The 23,538-nt window shown below is 35.6% G+C and overlaps 1 protein-coding gene across 2 annotated transcripts in view; it reads left to right on the top strand.

Annotated features, from left to right (window-relative positions):
* Positions 1–23,538, top strand: part of KYNU (kynureninase) — a 121,262-nt gene that overhangs the window by 31,490 nt on the left and 66,234 nt on the right. For both annotated transcript variants that reach the window (XM_059874543.1, NM_001191308.3), the window contains 5 exons: positions 3,620–3,702; positions 16,779–16,840; positions 18,771–18,842; positions 20,018–20,092; positions 22,627–22,773. In XM_059874543.1, the coding sequence (XP_059730526.1) occupies positions 3,620–3,702; positions 16,779–16,840; positions 18,771–18,842; positions 20,018–20,092; positions 22,627–22,773 (439 nt within the window). The remainder of the gene's footprint in view (positions 1–3,619; positions 3,703–16,778; positions 16,841–18,770; positions 18,843–20,017; positions 20,093–22,626; positions 22,774–23,538) is intronic.

Here is a 23,538-nt window from a genome sequence, read left to right as displayed (position 1 = left end):
CTCCCCTTGCATTTGCTCTTTTTCAAGTACCTCCAGCACATAATAATCCTTATGCCCAAGCGGCAAGTTTTAGTGTGGCATATTCTGCCTCCAGTATGAATAAAAAAGTACATGGTATGACATGTTACAGAGCTTTTCCTGACATCTCTGTTGGCTAATCATCAACTGGGTCACAGAAAAAAGTTGTGGTATCATTAAGGGAGACTCTTTGAAGCCTTACTTATTTGCTTACTGGGGGGAGCTTTTAAAAGCAGGGGCACTTTTCATTCTGTAGGATGGTTAAAGCGCAGCCCTATTTCAAAGAGGATCCACATTTCTATTAACTTCCTAATTAGATTTTATATCCTGAAATCTAATTTCATGAGCAAATACTGCTCTACAGACATCTCAGCCGACTCACAGCAATGATTGATGCAATGGTAGTGAGTGAACTCTGTCCTATGCTCTCTTTTCCTCACAGCATTAGTAAAAGAAGATTGCACCTACACTGCAACTGCTTTAAGCAGTTTAGAATGAAAACAACATAAGCTTTCTCTTCAATTGAATATGTATGTTTATAACTGCACTGTGATCCACATCGGCTCTTTCTAATGACAGGCCACTTTGAGTTTATTTGGGTAACACTTCCTAAATACATTTCACTACCCTAGGCTAGTAGACTGGCAAAATGAAGAAGTTGATTCTGTGTGTGACATCTTAAAGGAAGGAAGATGCCAAAAGCATTGCAGGAAGAAATGGATCCTTAAAGATTATTACCATGGTGTCTACAAGGGTGAGAAGTAGGTGGCATAATATTCTGAGATATAAATTCTCTGAGGCAGAACATAGAATTTTACTGCCTAAATGCAATAAGATGTATTGTGGTATCAGCAAGGCCATGGAGCTCTATGTGATTAAAATAAAAAAGGATCCAAGTATCTGCCTTTAACTACTATTTAATGATAAAGACTTTTGTCTTTAGCATTTATATTGGAAGTCAAGAAAGAGGCAAGCTGCAGGCTATCTAACAATAATATGAATAATACTCATGAACAATTGCCTTTCTCTTCCTCCTTAGTTCTTATAGTCTGCTTATTCTCAAAGTCTTCTTCCTTCATCTCACTTTATATGGTAACTGAAGTATTAGTTTAAAAACTGTGTTTTACACCACATGCTGATGTGTAGTGCAGTGTTAGTCGCTCAGTCGTGTCTGACTCCTTGCAACCCCATGGACTGTAGCCCGGTGCCAGGCCCCTCTGTCCATGGAATTCTCCAGGCATACTGAAGTGTGTGCTATTTCGTCTCCAAGGGATCGATCTCCAACCCAGGGATTGAATTCGGGTCTCCTCGGTCTCCCACATTGCTGGCAGATACCTTCTGAGCTACCAGGGAAGCCTTCACATGCTGATCAAGTGAGTTTTAACATTAGATTTGCATTAGGAAAGACAACTCAAAAAAGGGGTACCATGTACCAAGATCTTTTACATGGTATCTTATTTATTTTTCATACAAAGCCTTTAAGGTACATATTATAACCCATTTACTGTTATAAAAGTGGGAAATTAAGTACTATAAGCCTCTAATAAATGTAGCCTCGTACGTAGTATTGACCTGGAACAGGCCCATCCCAGGTGATGGAGTCAAATGTTAAACATTCAGGATTTTCATTGATGGGCGGTATTCATACCACAGAAATCAGCAAGGGATCCTCCTTTCCAGTTTCCCCACTGCTCTGTAGAGGAGAAACAATCCTTTGGCCTTCTGAGGTTTTAACTGATAGCCCTGTAATAAAAGAGAGGTTAATAAGATAAAAAAAGAATTTTGCTTATTAACACAATTTATTAACATGAATACCTAAAGGATACATAGGGAATATTCAGGGAAAAATGAGTGACTCCTGAAGGTGGCTGAGAATTCAAGCTTAAATCTCATTTAATAGCTAAAGAGGAAGAAAGATGCAGGCCTCTTGGGGGATAGTTAAGGACTTCTGTGAAAGATGGACGGATCCTTGAAGAATAGATAGGAGGAATAGTTCTGAAGTTTATCTGGGGGGTGGTGTTGCTTGTATTCTCTCCTTGCTAAGAGGCTTCCCAGGTAGCGCAGATGGTAATGTGTCTGTCTGCAGTGCCGGAGACCTGGGTTTGACCCCTGGGTTGGGAAAATTCCCTGGAGAAGGAAATGGCAACCCACCCAGGTATTCTTACCTGACAAATTCCAGGGACAGAGGAGCCTGGTAGGCTACAGTGGACACAGCTGAGCAATTGCCATGCACCCACCGTGCCGAGAGTCAATCTTCTTTAGTTGATGAAACTCTTGGGAAGATTTATGATAACTAAATTTCTTCTGAAGGATCTGTCTTTAGGCAGATAGCAAAGTTCAGAGAAAGCCTCTTCTTGGATTTTCTGTTTCTTCAAGTGCCTATAGCACAATATGATGAATGTACCACAATGATGTTTCAGGATGGCGTATTCTACTACTTTTCACCTCTAAGAGAAGGTTTTCCAGCTCACCACTACCAGCTTATTTAATTCCAGAATATATATTCATCACAGTTAACACTATATACATAGAGCACATGCTTATTCCTTTCTTCCAAGTTTACATAGTCTTTGGATCCCAAAAGAATTAAGAACAGTCTATTCCAGAACTTTCTAATATACAAGTTTGTAACAGCACACAAAGTCACTCTCTTCTTGATTTCTTCTCCTATTTTTCAAATGTATTTGCCTTCCTTATTTGATAGAAAGGACTTGAGGATTGACATTATCTTATGTATTTAGCATTTTTTCCATTATGCCTACTGAGATACTTACTAGAATAACAAAATTGAGCTAGAATGTGATAGATGAAATTGCTAGAAAATATGGGATTCCCAGGTGGCTCAGTGTGGTAAAGAATTCACCTGTCAATTCAGGGAACACAGGAGTGATCCCAGGGTCGGGAAGGTTCCCTGTAGGAGGAAATTGCAATTCATTCCAGTATTCTTGCTGGGATAATCCCATGGATAGAGGAGCCTGGTTGGCTACTCTCTGTAGAGTCACAAAGAATAAGACAGGACTGAGCACACAAGCAGATGAAGATATAGTATTGTCTCTGATTATTGCCAAGTTTCACTATTAACTTAAAATGTCATCATGAGTATAGTCACATTTTATAATACTTCTATTTAATTCATAGATTATAATTATATTTTAAAATGCAATTAATAATCATTTTAATATCTAGCCTCAGGTAGCTGTAAAATGTTGTAGTATAGATACAATTATATGGAATGGTATACAGGTAAGATATTCAAATAGCCTTAAAATTTTCAAAAGAGAAAAAATAATATCTTAGACTTCAAAATAAAGAAAGATAATGAAATATTATATGGTCAACTCCCCCTATACTCCCCAACAAAAGAAAACAAAGAAATATTTTAAAATTACAAGTTAAAAAGCAGAGTTCTCAAATATTACTTTTGGTTTTTAAAAAAGCATGCTTTTTATTAAAACATTACAAAGACTCACTTAGAAATGTTCAGTCACTAATGTTGATATTTGAAAACTCACACACACACTGACACAGACACACAGAGATACACACTATACACACAGATGCACACCAAAACTAAGATTGTTATATCCCTTTTCAATTTCAGGGGAGCCTATGGTCACAGTGTAGGGAAACGTCCTTGGATTATAGGAGATGAGACTATTTCAGGACTTATGGCTGACATTGTGGGTAAGTACAAAGTAAATTTTTTCCAAAAAACTCATAAAGACATAATCATTTGGTTATACACATAGGTTATTAGACAAACATTTTATTGAAGAACATCCTGATTTTTTATTTTAATCTATAATACTAAAGAGTAAATGTGCTTTTAACTGAGACTCGATTGCTAAAGTTTTTTTTTTTTTTCTTATATATTCTAAGGCTATTGTTTACTCATCAATGAAAAACATCTGCACTTATAATTAAGGAAATTTCATAGAAATGAACTTCAATTAATTTTCTAAGAGTTTATTATACGGTAAAATAAACATTAACCTTCACATGCTAAAGGCCTAAGACACCAATATGTTTAGGGTCATTTCAACTTAATCTGTGATGATCTTTTAAAATTAGGCTGAGTGCTGTTGAAAATAATATTGATGCTGTATTTTCAGTCTATGATGTATTTCCTAAAGTGAGTTCTATATACTGTTGGTAAAGCTATTCAATATAGTTTTAAATGGTAAATGTGTTATCATATTGAAAAAAATTATTTGTTTAATAGGGTAGATTATTCAGCATTGCTTAAAGAAGTCTTATATGAAATTTAAGGTATTAAACTATATATATATGTGTGTGTGTGTATACATATATACATATACACACATATCTATCCCATAGTATCTCCTATATAAAGACACTTCTTTAAGATCAGGAAAATAAATATCTTCCCTAAAATATACAAATAACCACAGAGAATTAAACAAAGTGAGGAGACAGAGGAATATTTTCCAAAAAACGGCAGGAAACTGCAAAGAACTAAGTGAAGTGTTAATAAATAATCTACTCAATAAAAAATGCAAAGTAATGATTATAAAGATGCTCAATTAATTCAGGAAAATGGGTGAAAATAATGAGGAGTTAAACAAAGAGTTAGAAAACATAAAGAAGAACCAAATGGAGCCAAAGGAAACAACTGAAATAAACTAGAAGGAATCAACAATAGAGTAGATGATACAGAGGAATGTATCAGTGAACTGGAAAACAGAGTAGTAAAAATTACTCCAGCTAAGCAGAAAAGCAGAATAAAGAATTGAAAAAGAGGGACAGTTTAAGAGATATCTGGGACAATATCAAGTATACTAACATTCACATTATAAGGGTCCCAGAAGGAGAAGAAAGGGGCAGAGAAGTTATTACAAGTGATGATTCCTGAAAACCTCCCTAACCTGAGAAAGGAAACAGACATCCAGGTCCAGGAATCACAGAGGGTCCCAAATAAGCTCAGCCCACAGAGGTCCACACCAAAACATATTTGTAATTAAAAAGTCAACAAAATAAAGAGAAAATCTTAAAAAAGCAGCGAGGGAAAAGCAATTTATTATACATAAGAGAACTCCAAAAAAAACAGTAGCTGACTTTCCAGCAGAAACTCTGCAGGCCAGAAGGGAGTGGCATGATATATTTAAAGTGGTGAAAATAAAAAAAGCCTACAACCAAGAATACCCTGCTTGGCATGACTATCATTCAAATTTGAAAGAGAGTGAAGGCATTTCACAAATAAGCAAATGCTAGAAGAATTCAGCACCACTAAATATGCTTTACAGGAAATGTTAATGAGACTTCTGTAGGTGGGAAGAAAAGGCCACAAGTAGAAATACAAAAATTATAAAAGGAAAAATGTCTCTTTTTTAAATGTCCTATACACAGTATTCATTTGTTCTGTAATGATTCACATTTTAAATAGTGCCTTCTGACAACATGCCAGTTGGCTCTTCTTTAGTAGGGTAATAAGAATAGCAGTTCACATTCAAGGTGGAGGTATCACCAGACCACAGGAGAAGGGTAAGCAGAGACCCTCTGGGCATGTTGCGGGCATGTTGTCTAGGGCAGAGGATTTCTAAAGGAAGGAAACAGGAGAGACTGGGAGAAAGAACACCCTTGTATTTGCAGAAGTCATTACTCTTTCTAAGTAGTGGTCATATTAGCTTTGCCGGTAACCCCATGTAGGGAGAAGAGGAAGAAAGCAGCATATCTTGCTTTAGATGCTTGGTTGGGGTGTTGCCTGCGAGAAGGAAGCTTATGGACACATTTGACAAGAGACTAGCACCCACATCTATCAGGTGAAGCTTCCTCAATCCTCAGCCACCATTCATACCCTCTGTACTGACAGCAAGACAGGGAAGAAAGCTTTAGCTTTCGTTCCGTGTTTAGCAAGGAGAGATTCAAAATTATCATAGTCAAAACAATTTATGTTAATATAGTTTGTAAACAGACCACAAATAATTTAGGAACTCTATGTTTCTAACTTCTTCTCATGTATTTCTGGGACTCATCCCAGCATAAGGACAGTCTTCTGTCCCAAATAGACCCCCAAAAATAGATCCACAGGAAATGACTTTGCATTTTCAGTTCAGTTCAGTTCAGTCATTCAAGCATGTCCAACTCTTTGGGACCCAATGGACTGCAGCACGCCAGGCTTCCCTGTCCATCACCAACTCCCGGAGTTTACTCAAACTCGTGTCCATTGAGTCAGTGATGCCATCAAACCATCTCATCCTCTGTCATCCCCTTTTCCTCCCACCTTCAATCTTTCCTAGCATCAAGGTCTTTTCAAATGAATCAGCTCTTCGTATCAGGTGGCCAAAGTATTGGAGTTTCAGATTCAGCATCAGTCCTTCCAATGAACACCCAGGACTGATTTCCTTTAGGATGGACTGGTTGGATGTCCCTGCAGTCCAAGGGATTCTCAAGAGTCTTCTCCAACACCACAGTTCAAAAGCATCAATTCTTCGGTGTTCAGCTTTCTTTAAAGCTGCCTAAAGTTTCTGGCTTCCCAAAAAGCCTCAACACGATCGAGAACCAGATGACTCCAGATGGCTCAGTCTGGGCTCAGAGCCACCCCCCAAGTTTAAATATTCAGTTGACTATGAATTAGAAGTGATAATACCTGAAAACCTCCCTAACTTGGAAAAAGAAACAGACATCCAGGTCTATATAGCAACTGTGTTAAGCATGAATGAGCATAGAACACACTCATTCTTAACATAGCCCAAACTGCTAGACTTTTAAGGAAAATAAGTTCTTAGTTTAGGAACTATATGAATATGTAACCTGTTCTATTAAAAAAGTTAACATAAATAAATAAATAAGCACCTAGATAAAAAGGTTGCAAGCAAAAGCAAACTCTGTTTGCTGCTATTTATTTTTGAATAATCACTACAGTATACACATTTCTACCTCTTTTATGTAGTTATATTACAGGATCAGAATATCAGTTTCTAGTTTAAAATAAGAGGCTAAGTACAAACTGAAATGTTCCCTTCTGTTCTAAACACAGAAAAATAGAAAAAAAATTAGATTAACAAGCATATAGCAACACTTAAAAATTAAAAAGAAATCTTTATTGATCAGAAATATAGTATTTGCTGAAGAAAGAAGTACTTGGAAGCTGGAAGCACAGTATTTGAGGAGTAGTGCGTGGAGCCAGCATGAGTATGTAGGGTCTGAGTGCAGGACTCGCACAAGAAGCCCCAGGGTGAATCTACAGAGCTCTGGATGCTTGGGACTCAAACCCAAAGTCAGGACATTTTAACCAGGGTGGCTAAAGGTGAAAGCTTAGCGTCTCCTTCCAAACCAGTCAGGATCTTGGGAGCACAGAGCACTTGATCAGACTGCCAGCATAACCCAGAGGATATGTATACGTATGTGTATAGTGTTATGGAGAGGATTCTCACCTGAACAATCCTGGATAGCATTTATAAGTGTTTTGCCTAGTTGTCTGATAATGCTTTTAATCTGTGTTCATTTCTTTGAAGCCAATTATATTCATTCAAATGCCTAACATGTAAATCTAAAAAAAAAAAAATACTCAAAAAATCCTGAACTAATTTGACCTGAGCATTTATATTTTCCTTAGATGTGGACTGTTTTTTCTTTGCTAGATTTGCTTTCAGAACATAAATTGCATTCTAATTCTATTATTTTGTGATTAATATTTATCATGCTCTAAAGAGGAGTTAGGGTGTTAGGCCAGGGAAGTGGTAAGGCAATTATTTAGTGAGATTTATAAAACCCATAAAACTTGCAAAAAGATTTCCTTTCACCATTTAAAACTTTATAGCCCCACTGCATCTTATTAAATGAGCATGCATTTTGTTGCCCAGCAAATATGTATATGTCACAAAGATCAATGAAATTTCAAACCAGCCCACCTCTCATTATTGTTAATAAGATTATTAAAAAAAGAATAAGTATTTAGATTACTTAGATAAGTAACAAAATTGAACTTATTAAAAATGTTTTAAACAATAATTATCAGTTCTAGTTTTAGGGATTTTTGTGTGTCTTTGAAATACCACACAAAGGCATGTGACATATATGGGATAAACTTAATTTTATATGGAACTCAGTAAACAGTATATGTACTATTTATTTTATATATATATATATATATATATATATATTTCTCAAAGTTTCAAGCCTTAATACGACAATCGAATTATCATATTTAACTGGAAATATTATCAGTGCATCATTAAATCTAAAGTAGCTTCTTTATTTTAATGATTATTTTATTAAATGTCTATTTTGTTCTCTACAATGTATGTTTTATCGGGAGAAATAATTCTACCTTTTTTGTTGTTGTTGTTGACAGTAGCTGCAAAAGAGGACTATGAGCATGATTTTAAAAGCTCGTTTTTTAAATTTTTTTTCAGTAGCTAATACCTATCCCCCAATTTATTTACTTTTAAAATTGTATATATTACAATTTTATATTACCATCAAATAAATGGTTCTTAATTTAAGTTTAAAAATGAATGAGTTTACTTTGTTTGCCTTAGTAGGAACTGATTCTTTTATAAGGTATTTGTGTATGTGTTCATGTTTGTCTTTTTTGCTGAAAATCCCAGGTTTCCTTTTTGCCTTGGTTACTAGTACGTTCTGAGAAAATCTGATAGAATGAAGTACCAGAAACATTTAATAGCTTCTAATTTGTTTCCCATGAGCATATATTGTACTTTGTTGTAATTTTTAAAAATCATTCTTTCTCACCTTAAATGCAAGACACCTAATATCCTCTTTGGAGGTAGATATTATATAAATTAAAAAAAAATTAAATTATATGGTAACTACAGAAGACAGGAGCAAAAGTCAAATTGATTTTTGCTACTTGTGGGATGTCGAAATGAGTCAGGAGCAAACAGACAAGCTATAAGTTTTGGACTACGATTGAATCTTCCAGGTTCTTAAAACCACAGCCTTTATTTTGTCATAATACTTCTGAAAAAGAAGAAACAGGAGGATAATAAAAATTATTATGGGTACAAACTGATAGAGTGAATAGAGAGGAGAAAGAGGTAATGAGCAATCCTATTTACTCATAGAGAAAATAATTCCCATTTCATATGGGATGAAAAACTTTTAATAAAACATTTATATATATGTTGTCAAACATATACATATTTCACTTTTCATATATATAAAAACAAATGAAGCTTATCACATACATATTACATGCCTTTGTATGGTATTTCAAAGACACAAAAGTCTCTAAAGGTAGAACTGCAAAACATGGAATAACTTTCCCTTATAATTAATGTCACATTATCAGGATGCTAGAAATAGAATTGCTGAGGAATATTATTAATATTATTATTAAGCCTACTTCTCCCTGGGTACATAAACATTACAGAGGACTAGATATATTCATTTTGGCTTATAAAACTATTGTAATATGAACATAAATTTGCTTTATGAAACTTGAGGTTGACCCTCTGAGAGGTAATATCCCTGGGAGCTCTCTCCAAATAGCCATGAATCATCAAGCACACTCGAGACACCACTAAGGACCCCAGGAATTTGCTACTTGTAAAATGGAGTGGAAAGCTCTCATATTAGCTTAACTGCAAACCTTAGAACAAAACAACATTTGCATCTGCTTAATAAAATATACAGAACGTGGCATGGCAGTTATGAGAACCTTCTTATCAAACACTAAGCAGCTAGGGACCCTGTCATTCTTATTTTGCAAAACATTTGAAATTAAATGAGGATGAGAAAGATGCAGAAGGATATTAGTAATGAACATGGGCTTCCTATATTTGACGTACAGAGAGCAGATAACATGGACAACACTTGGCAAATGTTATCTTGAACAAAGATTTTATTTATTTATTTTTCTGAAAGAGAAAGATTTTTGTCTCCTACTTCCTATCTGTGACAAGTTAGTTCATCTGCTTGCACATTAGTTTCCTCATTGATAAAAGTGGAAAATAAAGTAGATACCTTATTGGATTACTGTGAAGATAATATAAGTCACACTAGAAGTGTTGGCACATAATAAGGGCTCAATGGACATTAGTGTGCTAGGTATGGATAGAAGAAGGTAGTGCTTGCATATAAGTTTCACCTTCTGGTAGAGCAAAAAATTGTGTTCAATAAATAAACAAGCAGTTCTCACTCTTCAAATGAGAACCCTGTCTCACACATATCTTAGATGAAATAATTCAAATTTTTACACTTACTGCAGTGACTTGTACATGATCTTCTAAAGTAAAGTGAAAATGAAAGTTGCTCGGTTGTATCCAACTCTTTGTGACCCTGTGGGCTATACATTCCATGGAATTCTCTAGGCCAGAATACTGAAGTGGATAGCTTTTCCCTTCTCCAGGGACTCTTCCCAATCCAGGCATAGAACCCAGGTCTCATGCATTGCAGGCAGATTCTTTACCAGCTAAGCCACAAGGGAAGCCAAGGAAAACTGGAGAGGGTAGCCTATCCCTTCTCTAGCAGATCTTCCAGACCCAGGGGTCTCCTGAAATGCAGGCAGATTATTTACCAACTCAGCTATCAGGGAAGCCCATCTTCTAAAGTAAAGACTCTTTCAAATCCTGATAAGATTTCAGGAAGTTTTTTAAGAAATCCTTGGCCTCCAATAATGTAGTACTTTCATTTGTAATTTTTATAAATTATAGTCAGATGAATAAAGAAAAGCAAAATATTAGTGTTAGTTGCTCAGCCATGTCCAACTCTTTGTGACCACGTGGACTATAACTGGCAAGGATCCTCTGTCTATGGAATTTTTCAGGCAAGAATACTGGAATGTCCATTCCCTTCTCTAGGGGATCTTCCTAACTCAGGGATCAAACCCTGGTCTCCTGTATTGCAGGTGGATATTTTACCATTTGAGCCACTAGGTGATGGAATATTATTCAGCCATAAAGAATAATGGAATAATGCCTTCTGCAGGGTGTGCATGGACCTAGGACATATTATACTTAATGAAATAAGTCATACAGATAAAGACAAATACTGAATATTATATGGTAACAAGCAAATTTGTCCTTGGAGTACAGAAAGAAGCAGGGCAAAGGCAATAGGGTTTCGTGAAGCAAACGCACTGGTCACAGCAAACACCCTCTTCCAACAACACAAGAGAAGACTCTACACATGGACATCACCAGATGGTCAACATCGAAATCAGATTGATTATATTCTTTGCAGCCAAAGATGGAGAAGCTCTTTACAGTCAGCAAAAACAAGACCGGGAGGCGACTGTGGCTCAGATCATGAACTCCTTATTGCCAAATTCAGACTGAAATTGAAGAAAGTAGGGAAAACCACTAGACCATACAGGTATGACCTAAATCAAATCCCATATGATTATACACTGGAAGTGACAAATAGATTCAAATGATTAGATCTGATAGAGTGCCTGAAGAACTATGGACAGAGATTCATAACATTGTATAGCAGGCAGTGATCAAGACCATCCCCAAGATAAAGAAATGCAAAAAGACAAAATGGTTGTCTGAGGAGGCCTTACAAATAGCTGTGAAAAGAAGAGAACTGAAAGGCAAAGGAGAAAAGGAAAGATATACCCATTTGAATGCAGAGTTCCAAAGAATAGCAAGGAGAGATAAGAAAGCCTCCCTCATTGATCAATGCAAAGAAATAGAGGAAATCAATAAAATGGGAAAGACTAGAGATCTCTTCGGAGAAGGCAATGGCACCCCACTCCAGTACTCTTACCTGGAAAATCCCATGGACAGAGGAGCCTGGTAGGCTGCAGTCCAGGGGGTCGAGAAGAGTCCATACGACTGATCAACTTCACTTTCACTTTTCACTTTCATCCATTGGAGAAGGAAATGGCAACCCACTCCAGCGTTCTTGCCTGGAGAATCCGAGGGACGGGGGAGCCTGGTGGGCTGCCGTCCATTGGGTCGCACAGAGTCAGACACGACTGAAGCAACTTAGCAGCAGCAGCAGCAGCAGCAGCAGAGATCTCTTCAAGAAAATTAGAGATACCAAGGGAACATTTCATGCAAAGATGGGCTCAATAAAGGACAGAAATGGTATGGACCTAACAGAAGCAGAAGATATTAGTTTTGCCAAATATCAAAATGAATCCACCACAGGTATACATGTGTTCCCCATCCTGAACCAAACTAATACAATTATGTAAAGTTTAAAAATAAAATAAAATTTAAAAAAAAATTAATTAATTAAAAAAAGAGAAGATATTAAGAAGAGGTGGCAAGAAAAAAACAGAATAACTACACAAAAATAGAGCTTCACAACCCAGATAATCACGTGGTGTGATCACTCACCTAGAGCCAGACATCCTGGAATGCAAAGTCAAGCGGGCCTTAGGGAGCATCACTGCAAACAAAACTAGTGGAGGTAATGGAATTCCCATTGAGCTATTTCAAATCCTGAAAGATGATGCTGTGAAAGTGCTTCACTCAATATGCCAGCAACTTTGGAAAACTCAGCAGTGGCCACAGGACTGGAAAAGGTCAGATTTCATTCCAATCCCAAAGAAAGGCAATGCCAAAGAATTATCAAACTACCACACAATTGCACTCATCTCACATGCTAGTAACTGCTACTGCTACTGCTAAGTCGCTTCAGTCGTGTCCGACTCTGTGCGACTACAGAGACGGCAGCCCACCAGACTTCCCCGTCCCTGAGATTCTCTAGGCAAGAACACTGGAGTGGGTTGCCATTTCCTTCTCCAATGCTAAAAGTGAAAAGTGAAAGTGAAGTCACTCAGTCGTGTCCGACTCTAGCGACCTCGTGGACTGCAGCCTACCAGGCTCCTCCGTCCATGGGATTTTCCAGGCAAAAGTACTGGAGTGGGGTGCCATTGCCTTCTCCACACACTAGTAAAGAAATGCTCAAAATTCTCCAAGCCAGGCTTCAACAGTATGTGAACCATGAATTTCCAGATATTCAAGCTAGATTTAGAAAAGGCAGAGGAACCAGAGATCAAATTGCCAGCATCCACCGAATCATCAAAAAAGCAAGAGTTCCAGAGAAACATCTATTTCTGCTTTATTGTCTATGCCAAAGGCTTTGACTGTGTGGATCACAACAAAATGTGGAAAATTCTTAAAGAGATGGGAATACCAGACCACCTGGCCTGCCTCTTGAGAAATCTGTATGCAGGTCAGGAAGTAACAGTTAGAACTGGACATGGAAAAACAGAGTGGTTCCAAATCGGGAAAGGAATACGTCAAGGTTGAATACTTTCACCCTGCTGATTTAACTTATATGCAGAGTACATCATGAGAAATGCTGGGCTGGATGAAGCACAAGCTGGAATCAAGATTGCCAGGAGAAATATCAATTATCTCAGATATGCAGATGACACCACCCTTATGGCAGAAAGCGAAGAAGAGGAGCCTGGTGGGCTGCAGTCCATGGGGTTGCAAAGAGTCGGACACAACTGAGTGACAAAGCACAATCTAAAAAATAGTGCAAAAGATGGTATATGCAAAACAGAAACAGACTCAGGGATGTAGAAAAGAAATAGTGGCTTCCAAAGGGGAGAGGGAAGTGAGGGGAGGAAATTAGGGCAGTTACAAACCACTATGTATAAAATAGATAGCAATAAGGATATATTGTATAGCACAGGAAATTATAGCCCATACTTACAGTTTTTGATGTGTCAACATTAGTTCAAAAAAAGCTCTTAGGAAAAACAAAAGGAACAAACAAAAGCAACTTGAGAGAATTTCAACTTGCTTTAAATGAAGATTTATTGTCATATGGAATGCTGATAATATTGAAATATCTTAAAGGTACAAACATGAATTTCAGAAATACAAATTGAACCAAAAGAAATAGGTCAATTAGGTAACTTTTCTTTTGAAAATATGCTAAAAATCTATCTGATTTGTAGCCCATGAATGTTAAGAACACTTGATTCTTTAGGTGCTTTAGGTCATATTTGGAATAAACATTTCTGTTAATGTTATACAGCCTTAAAACATGCACCATCCTTAGCTATACTGGGGTGTGTATGCACACATGTTAAATACACTGAGCTTCCCCTTCACGAAGTTCATAAGCAGGTGAGGAGGGCATTTGTGAAGAACTGGATTGAATTTAAAGTGCTAAGGTGGGATAATTTTTGTGTATGTGGGCAGACAAATTCAAGTCAGTGAAGGATTACTTACAAAGAACTGACCCAAGTTTTAGCAGTCCGTTGAGAGTGAAGAGTGCAAAGCACAGGGCCAAGTGTATGTATAGATTAATTCAGCCCAAGCACCTGTGGTTCATCACATTCTATGCATGAAGAAAATTAGGTGATCCAAAATGAACACTGTATTCTTTGAAGGACTAACATTTCTTAGGCAAGGATAATTATTTTAATCAAAAGGTAATTGGCCTTGTATAGAAATTCTACCTCTTTTTTTCCTGCATCTTCCATATCTTTGTTTTCATTTGGTGGTAAATTTATAAATTATTTTATCCTCTTTTGATTTCTTCTCATTACATTATTTCTGGCTTCCCCCAGTGGCTCAGTGGGAAATAATCCCCCTGTGATGCAGGAGATGCAGATCTGATCCCTGGGTTGGGAAGATCCCCTGGAGCAGGAAATGGCACCCACTCAAGTATTCTTGCCTGGGAAATCCCATGGATAGAGCAGCCTGGAGGGTACAGACCATGGGGTCGAAAAAAGAGTCGCATACAATTTAGCAAGTAAACAACAACACAGTCTTTCAAATGCTTTTCTTTCTATTAGTTCTGCTCTTTCTTGATACAGTCACCCCTCAGTTTCTTTGGGGATTGCTTCCAGGAGTCCACACAGGATATTCCCTCCAGGATATCAAAATAGGTGTATGCTCAAGTCCCTAACATAAAATGGGTAGTTCCATGAATACACTCCTTCCTCTATATCCATGGGTTTCACATCCATGGATAAGGATGGTGAAATGTATTATTTTTCCTTCCTTTTCTCCTTCCACATTCCCTGCCAGAATATTTTTTATTAAAATTAATGGTTTTCAGAAAAGATATGTGTAAAGAGCTAACGGGAGGTTAAGAATAATATCAGATTGATGTCTTAGATGATGTTTTGTTTTATAAGTAATAGTGAAAATTCATACCATAATGCAAATAAATCTGGCAGCATTTCTTTCATCATATTTCAAAAAGATGCTCATACCATAGAAGATGTATGCCCCCATATACAACATAAGCTATCTAGCATGTGTGAAATACCTGTTTGGTGCAAGGAATACAGTATGAAGAACTTCTTTGTGGCTCACAAGGTAAAGAATCTGCCTGTAGTGTGGGAGACCTGGATCTGATCCCTGGGTTTGGAAGATCCCTCGGAGAAGGAAATGGCAATCCACTCCAGTATTCTTGCTTGGATAATTCCATGAACAGAGGAGCCTGGCAGGCTACAGTCTATGGGGTCTCTCAAGGAGTTGGACACAACTGAGCAACTTATATATATATATATATATATATATATATATATATATATGCAGTATGAGGTTGTTATTGTCCTTGGACTTGAGACACTATTCACCTTACAATGACCAGAGATACATATTTAACAGCCACCACTTGTTTACCAATCTTGCATATCAGAGTTGGTGATGGACAGGGAGGCCTGGTGTGCTGCGATTCATGGGGTCGCGGAGAGTCGGACACAACTGAGCGACTGAACTGAACTGAACTGAACTTGCATATCAAGTGGGGAAATCCATCCATCAAATGCAACAAGTTTTTCTTAACTAGTTCAAAGCACAGGCCTTTCCTTAAATGACTATGTTGAAATATAAATTCCACTTATCTCCAGTGGCCTCCCCTCAAGTGAATTTAACCTAAAACTCTGTCTACTTATTAGAATAATTATCCTACTTACAGTCTATTTTTTGAGTAAAATGAGATTCTATCAGAAGTATCTCATTGGATACAAAGTGCAAAACTTTTATGAAGCATTTTCTCTTACACTTAGTACAGCCTTACAAACATTAAAGCTCATACCCTCTTTTTCTCAGCAATAGTAAAGAGATACGATTTTAATTGCCTTCAAGAGACATCATAAGAAGCAAAAGGGGGAAAGTATTATTACCTTTGTTTGTGCTCTGAGTTCTTAAGTATCCACTGTATGCTTTCTCTTTGGGTCTGTTTCTGGTGGTATAACCCTTGTTAATAGGAATTAGATCAGATTATGATTGTGTTGTGGTTATCTTAATTTTGATGTTTTCTTCATCAAACAATACATATTTATATTAATTATCTCATATCAGTGTGAATAAAGAAAACCCAGAGCTATTTAGCATTTACTTAACTACTAGCTTTTTTTTGTCTTAGGAACTACTGTATATTTCACTGTAATAACAGTGAGTTATGTTTAGCAGCATTGCCTTCTTTTATTAAAGGTGCATTAATTTAATGTTAGAAACAACCAGCTTTAAAGATGTGATTGGCCTTCAATTCTTTTTAGATTCCTCTTCGAGATGCACTTACCACAAAAATGTGTTCTGTGGGAATTTGGCAACCTAGCTGATGATAGGATAGATCATTTTTAGTTTACAGGAGAAAGCAAATGCTTCACTATTATGTTGTTATTATTTATTATGTCAAAAAGAAAATGTATTTTTAGCTAGCTATGTGCATATGAGTCCAAATATCGTTTGATAAAACTAGTCAAGTGGGAAAGCTTCCACTTCTTTGTGATGACGCATCAAATATGCCCTTATCACTAAAGACATTAAGGTGAAATGGTGATACTTTGTTTTTCCAAGCACCCTTAAAACTAACAGGAAAATCTAAATTACTGTATATTTATTTTTCAGGAGCCAATGAGAAAGAAATAGCCCTAATGAATGGTTTGACTGTTAATTTACATCTTCTACTGGTAAGCTTCCTTTCCCACCAGTGTTTAGAATACACTCATTTACAGAATCTGATTTTTTCTATCTTTAATTCATGAGGATTTGGAGTTTTACTTACTTAAAAATAAATTGTGAGATTATTTTCAATTATTCCAGGAAATGCTGGGCCCTGCTAGAATGGCTTCTTCATAATCATGGGAGAGTTGTCTCTTTACAAACAGCTTTAGAATACTGAGCTCTTATCTTAGAACATAAGGAATAAGAGTCACAGTTGATAAAAAGCTAAATTGCGGCAAGCACACAAAATAACGATGTAAAAATGGTAGCAAGCAGTGATCTTTTCAGAAAGACAGTTTTCCAATATGCTGAGTTTTAGGGGGTTCGACTATGGAATATTATATTTCTGTACATTGATTTTAGGGGGTAGATTTAAAAAGACCCTGTTACTGGGAGAGATTGAGGGCATGAGAAGAAGGGGGCAGTGGAGAATGAGATGGTTAGACAGCATCACCGACTCAATGGACATGAAATGGCTCAATCTCCAGGAGACAGTGAAGGACAGAGAGTCTTGGCCTGCTGCAGTCCAAGATATCACAAAGAGTCAGACATGACTTACTGACTGAACAACAATAACAAACATTGAGTCACTCTGCTTAGGTATTTCTTACATTTTAAGAATTTGGTAATATGTATACCTTAAAATATATATTCTTGGTTTGAAATATGGTGCCTAGAGTAACTAATGTCATGAAAATTTTGTATTTCATTTTTAAGTGAGATTTTGAAAACATGTCTATAGGACAAAGATGGACTATTAAGATACTGATGTTTTATTTTTATAATATACAGACATGATTATTAAACATGGCTGAAGGAAAGTGCTTATGGAGTATGTTAAGTATGAAGGTAAACTGCATGACTTTCAGTTTAGACAACTCTGGTTTGGCTCCCAGCTAGATTACTTAAATACCTATTTGATTTTGGACAAGGGTATTGGCATTTCTGGGTTTCCCAGGTGGGTCAGTGATAAAGAATCACCTGCAGTGCAAGGGATATAAGTTTGATCCCTGAGTCAAGAATATCCCCTGGACAAGGAAATGGCAACCCACTCCAATATACTTGCCTGGGAAATCCCATGGACAGAGGAAACTGGTGGGCTACAGTTGCAGAAGAGTCAGACACAACTTAGCAACTAAACAACAATTGGCATTTCTAATTTTAATTTTTTCCTTTGTAAAAAATGAGGATGATAATATCTACCTCATACATATAAAACATGATAATGTGTGAAAATTGTTTTAGCACCCCGGCCAATGGTCAACATCCAATTAACAATAGCAATCATCCTTATTGTTATTATTGTCTGTCAGTATTCTCCAAGAACTGCACGGAGAAATGACAAGGCTCCACTGAACACATGAGCTACTTATCCCTGGTGAATCTAGAAATCCCAAATGTTTCATTAGGGCAAAGGAATTTTCAGTTGGATTTAAAATTAGATTTCATACAATCATAAAACTTTAGAAAGATTATGTACTAGAAACCAAATCTACAGCTATGAATAAGACATACATATAGGCTTCCCAGGTGGCAGTAGATAGACTATGATATTTCAGTATCAGAGCAATTGCCATTAAGTGCATTGAGATTTTCAATTTTCAATTAATTTTCAATTAGCATTTAAGTGAAGTTTGAGAATTCATTTTTATCTGATTCACATTTTTCTCTCAAATTTGCTTTCCTACTGATAAACATAGTGAGCAAATATCTTGTTTTTAGAATTCATTGGAAACAACACTAATTGGAAAAATGTACCTTTGATAGGCATCTAACTGTGTAGTTAATTAATTCCTTTAAAATGCTGGAGATTATAAAATTAAAGTGTGGTATAAAAATGAACAAATGTCTATGTTGTACATTAATGCTTTTCTCAATAAATCCATTTCATTGCAGTTATCATTTTTCAAGCCTACACCCAAACGGTATAAAATTCTCCTAGAAGCCAAAGCCTTCCCTTCAGATCATGTAAGGATTCTTCAAATGATATTTATATTCTTTCTACTCTTCCTAAAGGAGCATGTCATTTGCCTGACCTGAATGTTTATTCACTAGTCTTTTCTAAGTATCCTTATAATAAAAAGATCTGTCAAATGCTTTTGATTTATGCATTTTTATAGATTGTAGCTTTATTTCTTTTGTTCAAGTAAAACATGTGTTAAGGGAAGAAAGAATTGAGTAGGAACATTGATTTATTAGTCTTTTTAAAGACACTGAACAAACCACTGGTCTAAATCAAGTGCAGTTATAAATGTTTTATTAATTCTTGTTGCTGTTTGGTTTTATGAAATTAAATCAATACACACCCCAGTACTTAACCCTTTAGTTACCTAAAGTAGGAATATAAACATTTATCTGTCCATTTGCTTTCATAACACACTAGCATAATTATTGGTAGTTTTTAATTTAAAAAATGCATTGAAGACTTTAAGAATTTTTTGTGGTTCAAGGAAAAAAACCATGCTACTTTTTTTGCAATTTCAGTTGATAAGAAATTTGACTGTTACAGACACCAACACAGATAAAAGCATATTTCAGTTTTAGTATTAGAGAAACTTAATTTCCATCTTTATATTATCACTATTTAAGTATTCTAGCCTATGTCTTATAATTTCAAGGCATTTAATCATTCAAATTAATAGCCATGATCTTACTAAAAAGGATCAAGAATATTTATCTTGAAAAAATTCAGGGTCCCTAAAATTTCTGGTTCCCATTTTCATCTGGGGCTCTCAATGAAGGGAACTTTTTTTATCCTTTTCTTACACTAGCTTACTCTTTTTAAGGCAAGCCATTTCTGTATCCTGTATTGAAGCCTAGCAAGTCTTCACTGCTCACTTTGGTTATTTTCTAAACTCTGTTTTGACTCAAATTAGATTAATTAAATATCTTACTCAAAAAATGTCATATTTCTAAAGAATAAATGACCCTTCGTTTCTATCCCTATAATATTTCTGTTCAGATTGCTGCATGTAAATAATGTTAAATTTTTCTCTGATACATTCTGTTTAGTCACTTTTAACCTTGACCTTGAATCTAAAATGATAATATGCTTTTATTGTTATTTTATTATCTTTTTTTGAGATATTTTAATGTACTTCTGTGAACTGGACTTGATTTAATAAATCATCTTTCTTTTCCAGTATGCTGTTGAGTCACAGCTTCAACTTCATGGACTTAACATTGAGAAAAGTATGCGGATTATAAAGCCAAGAGAGGTATATAAGAAAGAGAAATAAATATTCATCATGCTTCTATTTAGTATTGATTTTTTCTTCATTTTCTTCAAAAGTTTATTATCTTCATTACTTTAATGGAACTTTCAAGAAAGTATAAAAGACCTATACTCTGTTACTATTAGGTCATTTTGCTTAAAATAGAAACTTAACTCAGAAGTGTATTTATTTTAATTTTTTCAAGGGCTTGTCATATTATAAGCAAACTATTTTCCTATCAATACCACTAGAGTCTGCCATATTCTTCAGTGGGATGGGAGGAGATAGCAACTTGCATATATCATTTTCAAATTTAAATGCCATTGCCTGTGGGTGCCATTAAAATCACATTAAAAATCAGTTATATTTGTTGAAGTTGAATGATGCCTATCTTTTTGCCCCTCTTAATCTAAGTACCAAATGTTTGCCTCTGAGTTTAGTCTGGGGTATTGAAAGGGACTTAGTGTAGCAGAAGGAAATTAGGTTTACAATCTCGTTATTACTCCCCAGGGAAATCCCCATGACTTTGTGTTACTTACTTTATCTCTGAGATTTCTTTATATTTAAACAGATTACAAAGGAAACAGTTGGGCTTGACCATATGTTTAAGATCTAAAATACTATGCCCTTTATATTAATAAAGCTGTAAGGCTAAGTTGTACAGGCTTTGATATCTAAACCCTGCAGCTTGTGTGACTTGGCACCAACAGATTCACACAGGATAAATTTTAGGTTTCATGTATGTATGACACTCCCAAGTCAATGTTTGCACAATTATTTCTTTCAACCCAAAACCAATTTGAGAAATTAAAGATCTACTCTATTCACTTCTTTTTGGCAACATGTTATTAATGGAACAGAAAGTTCTCACAGCTTTGGAATGATATGTTTCATATATTATATATAAATTGCTTATTTCTAGTAAAAATGACTATAGCCATCACAAGTTTTTTTTTTTTTTTTAAAGTAATAAGTGTTGTGGAGCTGTATGACTTAATCATATATTTGGGACTACTCTTTAGCATTACTAGATTGAAGCAGGTCAACATGAAACAGAACCATATCTTATCATTGAAAATAAATTTCTCATTTTCTTAGTACTGATTCTTTAAAGGAATAAAGCATTAGTATATAGAGCACTTTCCTTACTTTTTTAAACAATTATAATGGACAAAATGTATTAGCTTCCTCTACAGGAAAAAAAAAAAAAAAGAGGTTGGGGTTGTCATGTTACTAATTTTACCTTAAATTTTTTTCTTAGAATTACTATTTTTTAATTTAAAATTTATTTTTAACCGGAGGATAATTGCCTACAATATTGTGTTGGTGTCTGCTATACAACAATTTGAATCAGTCGTATATCCCCCTCCTTCTTGAACCTCCCTTTCACCTCTCCCCCATCCCACCTCTGTAGGTTATCACAGAGCACCAGGTTGAACTTCCTGTGCTATACACCAACCTTCTCCTAGCTATCTGTTTTACATATGGCAATGGATGTTTCAGGGCTATTCACTCAACTCCTCTCCTTCCCCCACCGTGTCCACAAGTTTGTTCTCTATGTCTTTATCTCTATCCTGCCCTTCAAGTAGATTGACCAGTACAATTTACCACTCTTATTTTTATAGATTATCATTTTTTCAAACAAGTCTCAGACTACTAGCAGAAATTAGCATATTATTACATATGTGATACATATGATATATGCCTAATGTGGGACACAGTAATTGGCAAATAGTAAGAGTTACCAAAATTAAAAACAATTGAAGAAAAATCCATTAATACTGACCATGTCAGATTGAGCAGTGTAGAAAATTCATGAAGACTTCATAAATAGATGAGAATTATTAGGCTACAAATTTATAATTTGTATCTGGCAGAGTCCTTTCACTCAAGTTGTTTATAAGACCAAATTAAATCATTCACAGTATTCACAAACTAACTGATCACTGAATTGTGGGAGAAAAGTAACCTTGATAATATTGAATTTCATTGATAGTTTCTTTGTGTTTGGATCTTTACCTTCAGATTGGTATGGAATAGATATTACTCTTAAATTAATAGAAAATATTAGGTTAAGTTTCACTCAGATGATGTATATGTGTCTTTTATCTGGAAAAAATTAATGATTTTAGATTGATAAGTAAAATACTAATTTGCAAGAAATCAGTTTTGACATTTAATATTTTATGGATATCCTATTTTTCTGGTATTTTATTGGATGGGAATAAAAATGAAATAATTTATAAGTATCTAAATAGTAAAGATTAATTGAAAAACTGAAGAATAAAATCAGGTAATAGAGTTTTGCAAAAACTTATACTTTATAAAATACTTTTTACTATTGTATTATCATTTCTTAATAACAAAAAGCATGTTCAAATGTTCTTGCCAGATTTTTGAAGACTCTTAACTTGAAAAAAATACCTTTGCTTTTTCTTATGATAAGAAAGATCCCCAAGTGATTTTTGGATTGGGAAATATAAACGGAAAAGTTGTCATTGTGGATATTATGTAATTTATGCCTACCACGACTTTAGGGGGAAGACACATTGAGATTAGAGGATATCCTTGAAGTAATTGAGAATGAAGGTGACTCTATTGCAGTGATCCTTTTCAGTGGTCTGCATTTTTATACCGGACAGCTCTTTAATATACCTGCCATCACAAAAGCAGGACAAGCAAAGGTATGTGCACCATTTCTTCCTCCCCACTTTGTCCAGAACATCTATATACACACACACGGCACACACACACACACACACACACACACACACACGTGTATATATGATATGTGAAAGTGTCAGTCACTCAGTTGTGTCTGACTCTTTGCAACCCCATGGATTGTAGCCTGCCAGGCTCCTCTGTCCATGGATTTCTCCAGGCAAGAATACTGGAGTGGCCATTCCCCTCTCCAGATCTTCCCTTCCCAGGGATCAAACCCAGGTCTCCCATGTTGCAGACAGACTCTTTACTGTCTGAGCCACCAGGGAAGCCCCATATGATACATATATATATATTTGCCTAAAGTAAAATATTTATGTTTTAAAATATATTTAATATATATGTATTAATACATATATTTTAAAATTTAAAGTTTATTAAATACACTTTAAAATATGAATATTTAGCTTTAGGCATCTCTGTTTAAACCTCTTTTGTTACTTCTGTGGTCATACCTCCTTATTAGCATCTGCTCTCTCAATGTCTACCTCTAATCAGCAGGATGGGTGAGATTCCTTAAGTGTTGTCATTGGTACAGAACTGCTCAGTCAGCAGAAGTAGCCAATACTTAGGATAGTAACTATATATTAGGACTATTAGAAACTCAACTCTGGTGCTGAGTTGAGTTTCTATAACTCATTCTAAATATCAGATCAGATCAGATCAGTCACTCAGTCATGTCCAACTCTTTGCGACCCCATAAATCACAACATGCCAAGCCTCCCTGT

This window comes from Bos taurus, chromosome 2 (genome assembly GCF_002263795.3).
Source record: "Bos taurus isolate L1 Dominette 01449 registration number 42190680 breed Hereford chromosome 2, ARS-UCD2.0, whole genome shotgun sequence".
In the NCBI taxonomy this organism is placed as follows: domain Eukaryota; kingdom Metazoa; phylum Chordata; class Mammalia; order Artiodactyla; family Bovidae; genus Bos; species Bos taurus.
Note: the sequence above shows the minus strand (reverse complement) of the source record. Positions and strands in the feature narration are given on the sequence as shown.